This window comes from Sinohyriopsis cumingii, chromosome 14 (genome assembly GCF_028554795.1).
Source record: "Sinohyriopsis cumingii isolate HCF-2022 chromosome 14, ASM2855479v2, whole genome shotgun sequence".
In the NCBI taxonomy this organism is placed as follows: Eukaryota; Metazoa; Mollusca; class Bivalvia; order Unionida; family Unionidae; genus Sinohyriopsis; species Sinohyriopsis cumingii.
Window position 1 is genome coordinate 62,581,855 of NC_142974.1, and position 13,226 is coordinate 62,595,080.

The following is a 13,226-nucleotide window of genomic DNA, read 5'->3' on the forward strand; positions in this document are numbered from 1 at the left end:
AACACAACCTTACAAGCATTTTCTCAGAATTCACTATGGAAAAATTGTACGAGTAAATGTACAAAAGTTCCTGATGATCGAAACACAATAATACCTAGTGGTAGAAATGTGAGAGCAGGAGTACGATCGTGGATTCAAAAGCGATCCGAACTTTGATGTACTACTGGAAGTTATAATGATGTAGGCATCGAACCTTTGAACCCAGTTTATTTGGAGGATGAAACAATGACACACGCATCTATTTAATAACTTCACAGCTCTTGCGTACACTATTGTTATTTAACTAATAAATTAATGAATTACTTTTATTAATGTAAAGGAAATTGTAATTTAAACACTTAATTCCATTTTTGGTGGTGGTGGTATACATAATTGTGGCATTTTTAGCTAATGAAACTCTTTTACACGACTCATGATGGACTGACATTTTTATCATGTACTATAGTATGCACATATACAAAATACACTGGATGCGGAACCTTCACAACATCTGACTGGTTGGTCTTAAAACAATGAAATAAAAGGACAACTTGCTAGTGTACATGGGAAGAAACAGATGTATTGAGACTCTCCTCACCAAAGAAAACAGTATATATTGTGAGGATTCGTTCAAACTGATGGGAAGCACTTTATGTTGTCTGCTCAAATCTACTCAACAAACCACATTTCCAAAGAGCATCTAAACATTTAAATGTGTTGAAACAAGCTTAAAAATCCCTCACGTATGAACAAGTGAATTTTTGGCACTTTTGTTTTTGGAATTCTTTGAATAATGTCGCCTAATCTGGTATTTAAGCAGACACACTACTAAGAGCGTACCTGATTAATTTTGATGTAAAAGACTTTAGAGATTTTTCTTTTATCAATTGAGCACACCTGGATATTACAAACTGTCAATTTTCTACATGTATATCAGAGGGTCGGGAAGAATGGAACTTTATGTTTTCAGAAATATACTAAATTTATCTTGACGTTTACCAAACAGTTTATTACTCTTTCGTGGATATTTGATGAGCAAGAATATCCTGATACACTCTGCTAGGTATGCAGATGTTAAACGTTTGAATTCTCTTCCAAACATTTCCGAACAAGCTTGGATTTTAATCCCATGCTAAATATGTAAACTGTGATCATATTGTGCAAATGCCCCGTTTGTAAATACAATTAAAGATGTTACTGCCATTCTATGCTGCGTATGTAGTGCTTCAGTTGTCATCTTTCAGATATAGCTTCCAGTTAATGTGTAAGTGTCTCTTATGTCGCTTACACTTAGTTTCAGATGGAAGCTTTTACGCTATATCAGATGTATACTAGTTGCTTTAACTCGACAGTATCTTTTTGTTTGCTTTACCTATTACGTCTTGAGTTACCTTTAGATATATAGTTGTTCCACTTCCAGTTCCTTTCAATTAATGTGAATTCGTCTTATATAAACATATCCATGCATTTGCCACTAATTATTGTCTTGTAATACAAATGGATCCAGAGCGTACACAATATGTTTGTATGTTGTCGCTAACTTCATGTATGTAAAGCCTTGGTCCAGTTTTCTCTCGCTATGTGTAATTATAGAGCAGAAGCAATACGTGTAGGTTGATTTCCTTGCATGTATGTCTTATTCAGATCTGATTTTGAGTTGTATTGTGAGGAAACATACTAAACCATCAGTAAATAGTTGTACCATATTTGTATTTGCATGTGTACTTTGTGTGAAGATACACTAGCATGAATCTGTCTTATACGTTTCTTTTTTATTTTATATTTGTTAACATTGAACAATTGACTGGATGTTTTAGGGACTTAACGTCATTTCTCAGCACAAAATGGGTACACATGGCGGCCAGTATAACTGGTGAAGGATAAACCCAGGACAACTCCGGTAAAAACCACTGACCCTATAGGGGCGCCGAGTGTCAGAGTGGTCTAAAGCACTCCCCGTTACGGATCACTGCCACCACTGTCTGCATGAGTTCAAGTCTCGGATGCAGCTAATGTGGAAATGTGAGAAAGCCTGCCAGTAGTTTATATTGTGTCGGTGGTTCTTTCCGGGGTTAGTCTATCATGTGCTGAAAAATGGAGTTAAACACTACAACAACAACAACAACAACAACTGACCTTTTTGAAGCTAAAGACAAGCATACTTCGTATGGGCATTGGCCGAGCCCCAGACTGGAATCTACGAGTACAGAGATAAGATAACATTGATCGGTAAAGGCAATTGCTTTAGACCACTCGGCTACGCAGGGCCCCTAAACAATAATGAATATATCTAACCTGGTGTCGGTAGGCATGTATGTATGTCAGTGTGCAGGTATGTATGAATTGCCGATTCGCTAGTTTAAATATAATCTTTTTGTTTAATGTCAGCTCCAAATAGCATGTAAAGTTCAATATTCTTTTAGATTCGGCAAATTTGCCACCTAATTTGAACAAATGTCTGCTTCCTGACAAAGTCGTTGCTTCTTTGGTTATATATTGCATATGTGTGGAAAACAATGATCAAATACAACAGAACCTAGGCATATAGATCGAAAGGTATCATTTCCTCCGTTTTCTTGAGGCGTTTGCTAATCATTTTATACTTTGTCTCCCAGGATATTCGGGAGAAGTTAATGTCATATTCATATCCTCTGCTTGCACCGTAATATCTGTCATCGCTGAAATTGGCCAGCTCGGCTTGTTTGGATGATACTCCAATCTCAATGGCCTGTGTTAGTCCACATTTGTCTGCAACTCTGAGATGGAAGAAAAATCCTGGGTACATTCTGTCTTTACTGGTCCTTACCTCCTTGAACTGTTGCAAAATATATTGCTCACATATTCTAAGAATTCTCCCGTATTCAAATTTACGCCCAATGGTTGCCACTGGTTCAAGATTATCATCTAAAATAAACAAAACAAAATTTAGATTTATCTCAATGTCATATTATCATCACATGGCAATACTAATTCTGATAAGAAATGTAACAATAACATATATGTTAACATAACAATAACATATATGTTATTGTTATGAGTGCAAGTGTGATTATTTTGTGACAATTTAGCGTTAGGTATCTCTCTCCTCGGTACCTATAAACCAGAACACAAAGATACCACCACAGACGTGACTCAAGTGACAACCTTTCACTGACAAAATATGTCAAAAGTATTGGTCATATGTCAGCTATTGATACAATATATTAAGGTCCGGTCACCAATTAAAAAGTTTCAAATACTGAATTATGATTGAAATTTTTTAACTCACTAGTTTTACTTAGGAAACAAGAGATACTAGATTATATGTTCTTTTAGCAATTAGAGGAAGGACAAAAGAAAGATTGAATATTTTTACCATGTGAATTGTCGCCGTGTTCAAAAGCTGAAAGGTATTTATAGATAAAACATGCTAGTGAAAGTGTGAGGACTTTTTGACAGTGAGAAACCTGCTGAACATGTTGTACCTGTTATAATAAACAAGAGAATCTTTCGCATTTGTATTCAACAATATGCAACAGGTTAACGGCAGGATTATGTGATGTGTGATTTTTATTTTTAACGTAGCTTTAACAATTTTTCAGTCATATCGCTACGATGTCTGCAATGTGGCAGTTTATAGTGATGTCTAGCACTGGGGCATCATGCCGCAGACATGTAGCATGATGTCCCACCCAGTCACATTATCCTGACACCAGGCCGACCAGTCCTAACACTAACCTCTTAATGCTGAACGCCAAGCGAGGCAGCTGTTAGTACCATTTTTTAAGTCTCTGGTATGACTCAGCCGGGGATCGAACACACGACCTCCCGCATCTGAGGCGGTAACGGCAGGATTAAACAAAATTATAATGAAACAAATATTGTGTTGCCTTTAACATGTTAATATAAAATAATTATACATATCAGTATTTGGACATAATAAAGTTATCTCTGTTAAAGAAAATTATGTTAACTAAGTCAGTTTATGACATACTGTAAAACAGTTAAATGTTGCGATGTTTTAGGAAAACCATGTATCACACAATATATATCGCTATATAATCAACTTGCATAGTTATTTATTAAACATACTAAGTTTCAAATGAAACGAGTTACGGTGTAAAATAGTTAATATTGTTACCTGCATGCTGGAAACTGTCATATTCAGATATGATTTAGAACAATTGATTGTGGTAAGTTTATTTCAAATATGAGGTACCATAAATTAGCCTTCTTGTGCAAAAGGTTTTATCTGGCAAAATATCTCTGTAAAAAGTCATTAAAATGCGGGCTTAGCAATGATACTATATCGCACAAAAAACATAACAACAACATCATTGGCAAGAAGAAAGTCAGATGAATTCAGCACGAAAGAAATTAAATGGGTTCATATTATTATGACAACCGTAGTGACTGTGACAGTTGTTGAAAGTTGACACAGACAAGACACACATATTGCTTTCATTGAATAATCTTACTATAGCTGGGTCCTCTTTGTATTTCAATATAAACATATTTTAGGTATGAAAGGCTTGATTAGTATTCTATTATGAGTTTTAATACATCAGAATCTCAGAATAAGAAACCCCAAAACAAATAACTACCAAATACTGAAACAACAGAGAGTCCGTTATCTTAAAGCATGCATACGCTAGAATTTTGTATAACCAAATCAGTCCATATTAAAGATGATTCCCGATGTTCTAAAGAAACTTTATCGACCAACAAAATTCAAATTACCACCCAAACATGATCATTTAAACTGTCTCTCGACTATAACATGAAGTTAGTATATATTGTAAATGCTTTTAATATGGTTGACACACTGTAATTTAGTAGTTTAAATGCCAAATCTTTACCAAATCAGAACAAAGTACAAAACACTGAATGCTTTATATGGCAAAAAGATCTTATGGTGATATAATATTCATTTCTTTCACATGAAAGATAAGTAAAACAATGACCAGCAATAAATTATAGCATTGTAAAAGGGGAAATTATTATGACATGTTACTGACATATTTCAACAGCAAAGGGGTATAAGAAATGGAGAAAGAATTATAAACTTTCATCGAATTAACGGTGGAGAACCATCAGAACCTAAATGTGGCATAACAGAGCAACATATTTGAATATGAGAAACTGGAAGTTGTCGGTTAATATTTATTACACATTCTGCATGCCATATATTAAGAAGTGGGACACCAAAGGGCACATTGGATGTTTTACGTAATGGACTATTGAGTGAACAATATGCACGCCATTCCAGGTAAGGTGATATGTAGATTTAAGGGTATGGACATATAAATCTGAAGTTAATAAGGAAAAATAAAAAACAACTGCTTACAGTATAGTTAATTTAGGAAAAAATATTAAGACATTGATTAAAGACCCTCATAATATAAAATTGACTGATATAATGAACAGGTTGATATACGTTCAGTTCAGAGGGAAACCATTTAAAGTTTTGAAATAAAATTCAATATAGTTTTCAACGTATATGCAATACTGGACAAAAGATAACGTCTCAACTATAAAGAATTATATAAAGTTGGGAACAGTAAGAAACAAAAAAACTGAAATAGACATGTTTGCAATATTTGAATCAAATCAACCTTACCACTATGAAAAAAGGAATGATTCCAATAGGTATTAAAATTTTGTTTGATAGGAAGAAGGATGCCAAAATATTTTGTTGTCCCCTAAACAGAGTTACATTTTTTGCACAATGACATATGCAGAGATCTGTAATGTTTACGACTAAAAGCTAAGCATAGTTAATGGACACACTTTTGTCTTATTATTTTATTAGTTTGAGGCTGTCAATTAACACAAACCATTTGCTTCATTTTCTGCATGATCTGCATCGATTAGCGTGTTATCTGAAGCCAAAACTACTGTTCTTATACAACGTATTGTTCTAAAATGCAGAACAGAAAATGATGTTGTAATTAACACGAAGCCTCTAATGCTGGCATAGGTGGATCACAAAGCTGCATTATATTCGGTTAGGGTTTCAATTGTGATATGAGAAAAACCCCAATACAAAATAAAAAAAAACCCTGATGCAGTGTCTTGAGAAAAACACAGTGGCTTTACCATCGAACCTTAAGTATGATCAGTCATTTTCATGTAGACATTGTGTGTGTGTGTATATATATATATATATATATATATATATATATATATATATATATATATATATATATATATATATATATATATATACGTGTTTTAAGCCCATACTAAGATTATTTCTCTATAACAATGGTGGAAAACATGAATACTGTGCAAAACAGATGCCCATAAGAGAGTCACGTGATCATGTTTACATCATGTACTATCAACATATATATATATATATATATATATATATATATATATATATATATACGTGTTTTAAGCCCATACTAAGATTATTTCTCTATAACAATGGTGGAAAACATGAATACTGTGCAAAACAGATGCCCATATGAGAGTCACGTGATCATGTTTACGTCATGTACTATCAACATGGCCCCGACAAATCTAATCATTTTACTCCATGAATAAAATAAAAAAGATGTTAACATCACTAAGAACTATTTACAAGTCTAGGGTCACGTATCTAATACAGCCTCGATCTCACCTTTATTATTCCCACAATAAAAAGAAATAGAAAAAATCGTGTTCACGTCACTGTTACTAATGTTGCATTAGTGTCAGGAACTAGGCCAGCTTTATGTGTTTACAAATCAATCAGTCACGGTCAAACTATTTTGTGGAAAAGTATCGAGTTCCTACTAAAGAAAACTACATTATTTTGACATATAATGAAATTAAAAAATAATGACTTTAAAACTTACAAATAATTAAATCAGATATAAATTAATCAAATATACATAACAACATAACTGTTGCTGGTATTTTGCCTAATATGATATATGCAGATTTGACTATATCCTTTGTGAATACTTGAATAGTGTTGATGTATTTTTGAACGTCTCAAAGTGCATCATGTCTGAAAGATTTTTAGGGAAAATATATCGACGAGTATTCAGAGGTCTGTGTGGTGCACTGTTAATCGAGTGAGCTAATACTGCTACGCTGAAGTTATCATATGAAGTAAATCAACCCGAAAGTAAATAGTTGTATGATAATTTGTATCCACAGTATAGCATATACGCAGTTTCATTTTACCGAGCCATATCATTATAACGCAGTTTATTCTCATTAGCTTGGTACCGTACTCGTATTGAGAGAATGATAGATAATGCAATACATTTTACAAAACTGCAGTCCTATAAAAACCTTCTGGGTAAGTGTTGGATTTTAGCAGCAAAAGAATTGGGCTATAGATTAAATGTGTGTGCAAGTGTGTGTGTGTGTGTGTGTGTGTGTGTGTGTGTGTGTGTGTGTGTGTGTTTGAATGTTTAATGTAGCTTTAACAACTGTTCAATCATGTCGCTATGATGTCTGCAGTGTGGCAGCTTATAGTGATGTCTATCAATGGATCATCATGCCGCAGACATGTAGAATCATTATGTCCCACCCAGTCACATTATCCTAACACCAGGTCGGCCAGATAGAATAATACCATGTAATATTTTAATGCTTATCGCAGCTGCTAGTACCGTTTGTATTAGGTTTTGGTATGCCTCATCCAAGGTGCGAACCTGAAACTCCCGCACCTGAGGTGGATGCACTGACGATTGGGCCACGGGAGAGATCAAGACAAAATTTAAATGGACAGTCAGTAGTATGGCTACAATGCTAGTTATTCGTATATTCTGTAATAGTTTCTTTGGTCTCCATGTTTCATATATGCTGCTAAAATCAAATCAACATAATGCCAGATGACAATATATGAGAGTTGGCCACACTATTTATAGACAATTCCATGTTTTATTACCATAAACATTGACATTTGTCTGAATAAAAATAGTGAATTAAAATATATGTATTCATGCATCTCAATATTAAACAAAAAAGCACCTAGTTGTCTGGTTTCTATATTGTAAAAAGCAAAATGTTTAAGTTATTGACCAGGTGCAACAAAGCACGCGAATTCAATATTAATACTAATTCCAAAAATATTTTCCAGCATGACATCCCATTATAGGACATAATTTGAAATTTGTTCACGACTATTTTAACTCAGCTTTACCAGTTTATGAGATTATCATGATATATTTACTTGTGTTTTATACCACCCTATTGGAAATTTTCTATACAAAGTAATCAAATAGTAGGACATCGCAGTGAATAATTTTGATCATGAAATATCTGTGATATTGAGATTATTGATATCTGGTGAAATGAAATATACCCAACCCTTTTTTGAGTCACAATTTTGATGGTTGTTTAAATAACCATATGGTACTTAAATATGTCACTAAATCTCTCGTACCTCTTACTACACTACTAAGATCATAGAAGGTTCTAGCTGCAACTAGCTCTTTGAGATTACGAACAAGCTAATGTCAAGGAGCAGATCTACACCACTTCCAACTACCTTCTCTCCAGTCGACCTTCCGGACAAATTTCGTCCGTGACAAGGTACAAACCATTAGAGATACACTTGACACGATAATTTCAATTGACTCGTTGTCACCATACTGTTGGGATACAGATTTTGAGCGGCAACCATTAGCAGCATATGAACCTGTCTCTATGGATCTTGTATGTACAATCCTGATGAAGACTGCATAAAAGTAATGTGAACTTGATCCAATTCTACCATCACTTCTGCATGAGTGCTTAGATCCAGTACTGCCTTCACTAACTGATGTTCTCCCATCAGGGCAATTCCCATCATTTTTCAAAACTGCCATTGTAAAGCTTCTGCTGAAGAAATCAACACTAGACCATAACAATTTAAAGAACTACTGCCCAGTTTCTAATCTCCCATTCATATAAAAACAATCTTAAAAAATGTTGTTCCAACCCAGCTTGTGTCTCATCTGAATTCAAACAGTCTTTTTTTAGCAATGTAGAGTCTGCATATCACCCTTAACATATCACTGAAATTACTCTTCTAAAAGTAGTTAATGACATTATTTCTGCTTTGGATAGCGGAAAGATTACAGTCCTCACCCTCCTTGATTTGTCTGCAGAATTTACACAACAGACCATGATATATTACTTCACCGTCTCCATCATGTATTTTAATTCATAACTACTTGGTCAACAGGACACAAATTGTGTTTGCAAATGGAATACACTCCAGCCTAGTTGATCAATGTTGTGCTGTTCCACAATGGTTTTGTTCTTGGACCAGTTCTCTTCATAATATTCACTCAGCCGCTCTCAAGTGTCATAGATCATCATCCAGTGTCTCACCAATTGTATGCTGATGACACCCAAATATACAACTCTAGCCACCCAGCTGAAGTTGATGTTACCATCCATGATGTGCAGAGGTGCATTTCTGATATGAAATTATGGATGACATGTAACAAGCTGCAGATGAATGATGATGAACCTGAGGCCATTCTAATCACAACACACAGACTTTCACATTCACATCCTTTATCTCTAACAATAAAGATCAGCAACACCAACATTCAATTCACACAATCAGTACGAAACTTAGGTATTACTCTGGACAGTACTTTCACATTGCATCAACATGTCATGAACATATGAAAGACTCATATATTGAGCTGAGATGCATCAGCTCCATTCGCAAATATCTTTCAGATGATGCCACTAAAGTACTTGTTAATACTTTCAAGACTGGACTATTGTAACTCAATTATGTCTGGTTCATCTCAATATCTACTCCAGAAACTTCAAAAAGTTCAAAACACAATTGATCGGATCAAACTTAGTGTACCACGATGAGAGCACACCTCCTCGCTGCTCTTTACCCTACAATGGCTATCCATTCGATCCAGAATCAAACACAAAATTTGTTATCTGTGCTACGTTTCACTGTCGGAATCTAGTCTAACATACCAATCCGACCTCATCCATGTGTACACACCAGCAAGATACTTACGATCCTCTTCCGACAATCGTATGCTCATTATTACCACTATGAATACAAATGTCATATGGACAACGTTCTTTTAACATACCAGGGCCCAGCAATGTGGAATGAATTGTCCACTGAACTTAAACACAAAGACACAGTGAACCCTTTCAAGAGTGCTCTCAAAACTCACTTTTTCTGACTGTAACAACAAATTCAAAGACATAATAATGTTTCCTACTTTAAACATTCTCAGCATGTTTTTTTGTGTTTTCTAATATAATAGTGTTTGATTTGGTAATCATATCATTATATATGCTTTTTATGTTATAGGTGTTGTCTAATGTTGTAAAGCGCTGAGAGCTTCTAAAGATTAGGCGCTATACAAATCCTCATTATTATTATTATTACTATTAATATATTATGCACTTTTCTACTAAAGTTGTATTTATATTCAAGGTAGACCTGACACTCCTGTATCACTTAATTCTAAAGTATTAAATATCATGATTCATGTTTGTATCTTAACATTCATATCATATACAATAAACGGATTGCAATATATTTAGTTTAAATTGTACTTGTCATGATTATGCGCCGTAAGCCAAGTATAACTTCGACAGTTTCCGTGATCTCAGACGGTGTGACGTCACAAGAGAAACACGGCATTGCTAGGAAGCATTGTTTTATCGCTGTAAAGCTTGAACCGTCTCTGGATTGTATTCCGACTGCGTGTAATACTCAGTATGGGAAAGAGGTGTAACATTGGTGGATGTAGCAATACACCAAAAGATGGTGATTCACTGCACTTGTTTCCTTCGGACATTAAATATAAAGGACTTTGGTCCTGGTCTGTACTGCTAACAAGGTCGGATTGGAGAGAGCCTTCAAAACATGCGACAATTTGTAGTGAGAATTTTCAACCCGATTATTTTGGGCCCAGTCAGAGTTTGATGGCTACGTTCGGAATAAAGAAAAAAGCTCCTCTTCTCCCTGACGCAGTACCATCCATTATGTCATGAGCAAAGCTTGCTCACAGCCTTGATGTAGATGAAAGCCACCCACCCACCACAGCCAATAGTTCAGACCAAATATAAAAGTGTCCAAGATCGGCATAGAGGAAGAGGGAGAGAGAACGGGTAATATCGTATATCTAACTTTTGCAAATTGTCTTTTTTTGATTTCACTGCTTTATGAATGATTCTTTTTCATGTGAGTGTACATGTATGTGTGTGTGTGTGAGAGAGAGAGAGAGAGAGAGAGAAAGAGAGAGAGAGAAAGAGAGAGAGAGAAAGAGAGAGAGAGAATTAGCTGTCACACATTAATATGGTCAGGTTTCATTGGTGTAATATTGAGGTGGAGAATATTTTATATAAATGTATGTAATAAAGTTTCTTCATACAAAGCTTCACATTACCATTTCATCAGTTTAATGCATGGAAGTATAAACATCAGCTAAATGCTAGACATTACAGAATGTTATGGATACATGTACAAGTTCAGTTGACAATGTAGCAGACGATGAGACAGAAAGTGGAACTAGTTTCTCCGACCCATATATGGTAGATTTCACTAAACAAGATTGTAAGCACTGCAGAGCGTTCAACAATCAGGATTAAATAGATGTTTATTAAAATAATTTGGGGTTCAGTTGTTGAACAACAAATAATATTGAATTTGGTTAATGCGAATATATGACCAAATTGTCACACACTTCAGTAATGTGTGCTTTTCTATTAAATCATTATCCCACCCCTGTGATTTGGTGCTATTGTACTTTGTTTCTACAATGATGCATGTCCTAACGTTGACAGATTGTCATTTGAATGTTATGTTATTATGGTATTTCCTCCTTAAATACAGTTTCGGGTAAAAAGTCAAAAATGTAAATATACAGAAATACAAACCTTGAAATATAGTAACTTACTGTACATTATAAACCAGGTGTCACAGTCTAGCAGTGGTGGGAAGGAGGTTGGGTGGGTGTGCAGGATATATGCTGAGTTTAAATTAGGCTGTAGTCATTCATGGCAGTTGCTATACTTGATTCTTTTTTAAAAGTATGATGCTGGTGACTCAAGGGTGAAAACAGTGACGAAAGGTTGTCAGACGTCAGTCAAACCAAACAGAAAATATGTTAGGACCCAGTACAGTGGACCAAGGAAAGTTGTCAAAGGTAATGGAGAAGATTGGTGGTCTTGTATTGTCCATGATGTGGCCCAGCAAAGCTGATTCAAACCATTGGTTTTATATTTTATAGCAGCGAGCCATCACTTTAAGCTCATTGCTTACTGTAATCCGACAATGGGTATTCTTTTATAACTAATTAATTTCCACATGTATGCATAACAATTGTATTAGTCAATACCAACAGCAATTCTAGCAAAAGTACATATTTTTATATTTTTCTCAGGTTTACTAGTCCTGTTTAAGCCCAAAGTAAGGGCCTGTGGTACCCAAACTGATACCCCTAATAGCACAGATGAACCACGGCATACCACAGTTACTGTGGATGACTTGAACACCTCTTCAATATCCGAGTCCAGTGAAATAGCAGTCAACCTCAGCAATTCAATGGACTCCTTATATGCTGCATCCAGTTCAAGAAATTCATCCTGGCACAGCAGCTTTAATGAGGATCAGAGGCAAGTACTATGATGCCTATGTAACACTTCCACCAGCCCACCTTTAGTGTTCGCTACATCTAGCTATAATATAAAAGTGGCCTCTATACTGAGGTTCATTTATATGGAATGAGTTAAGATCAGTCTTGAAAAATTTCATTTTACAACAAATGTGGTTTTCGTCTAGAGGCGACTGTTAGACAAAGAGTTTTGTTGAAAATGCTTTGAAGTAACGATACTAATTAATGAATGAAACAGTCCAAACAGTATCTTCTAGTGTTAAACATTTTTCTTTTGTTTGAAACCTAATACATTCTAAGTGAGTAAATATCATACTTTATGGTGATAACATTTGTAGTTACAATCAACTCAAAGGTGGCGTTTCTAGTTATTTCTTGCTGGTTTTATCAGTTTCAAAATCCTAGAGAAAACATGGAGCGTAGTTCAGTATTTATCTCATTTGACTAATTATGAATTCTTAGTATTTATATTTTTATTTTCAACTTTCCTTGCTGTACATGAAGTATGTATCATACAAACTATGTTTATTTTTCTTACAGACAACCGTTAACTCATCAATAAAAGTAGCAGTTACTATCAGAGAGTGCTCTACTAAGCCTATTCAATGTTTGTGTTAACTGTGGACATGAAGCTCAAGGGAATGTTAACCACAGAATGGGAACTTTTAT

The 13,226-nt window shown here is 34.9% G+C and overlaps 1 protein-coding gene across 4 annotated transcripts in view; it reads right to left on the reverse strand.

Moving 5' to 3' along the window:
- Window positions 1–1,335: 1,335 nt before the first annotated feature.
- Window positions 1,336–13,226, reverse strand: part of LOC149783983 (BTB and MATH domain-containing protein 38-like) — a 37,205-nt gene continuing 25,314 nt past the window's right edge. For all 4 annotated transcript variants that reach the window (XM_089932089.1, XM_089932091.1, XM_089932088.1 and 1 more), the window contains one exon: window positions 1,336–2,883. In XM_089932089.1, the coding sequence (XP_089788215.1) occupies window positions 2,516–2,883 (368 nt within the window). In that variant the 3' untranslated portion in view covers window positions 1,336–2,515. The remainder of the gene's footprint in view (window positions 2,884–13,226) is intronic.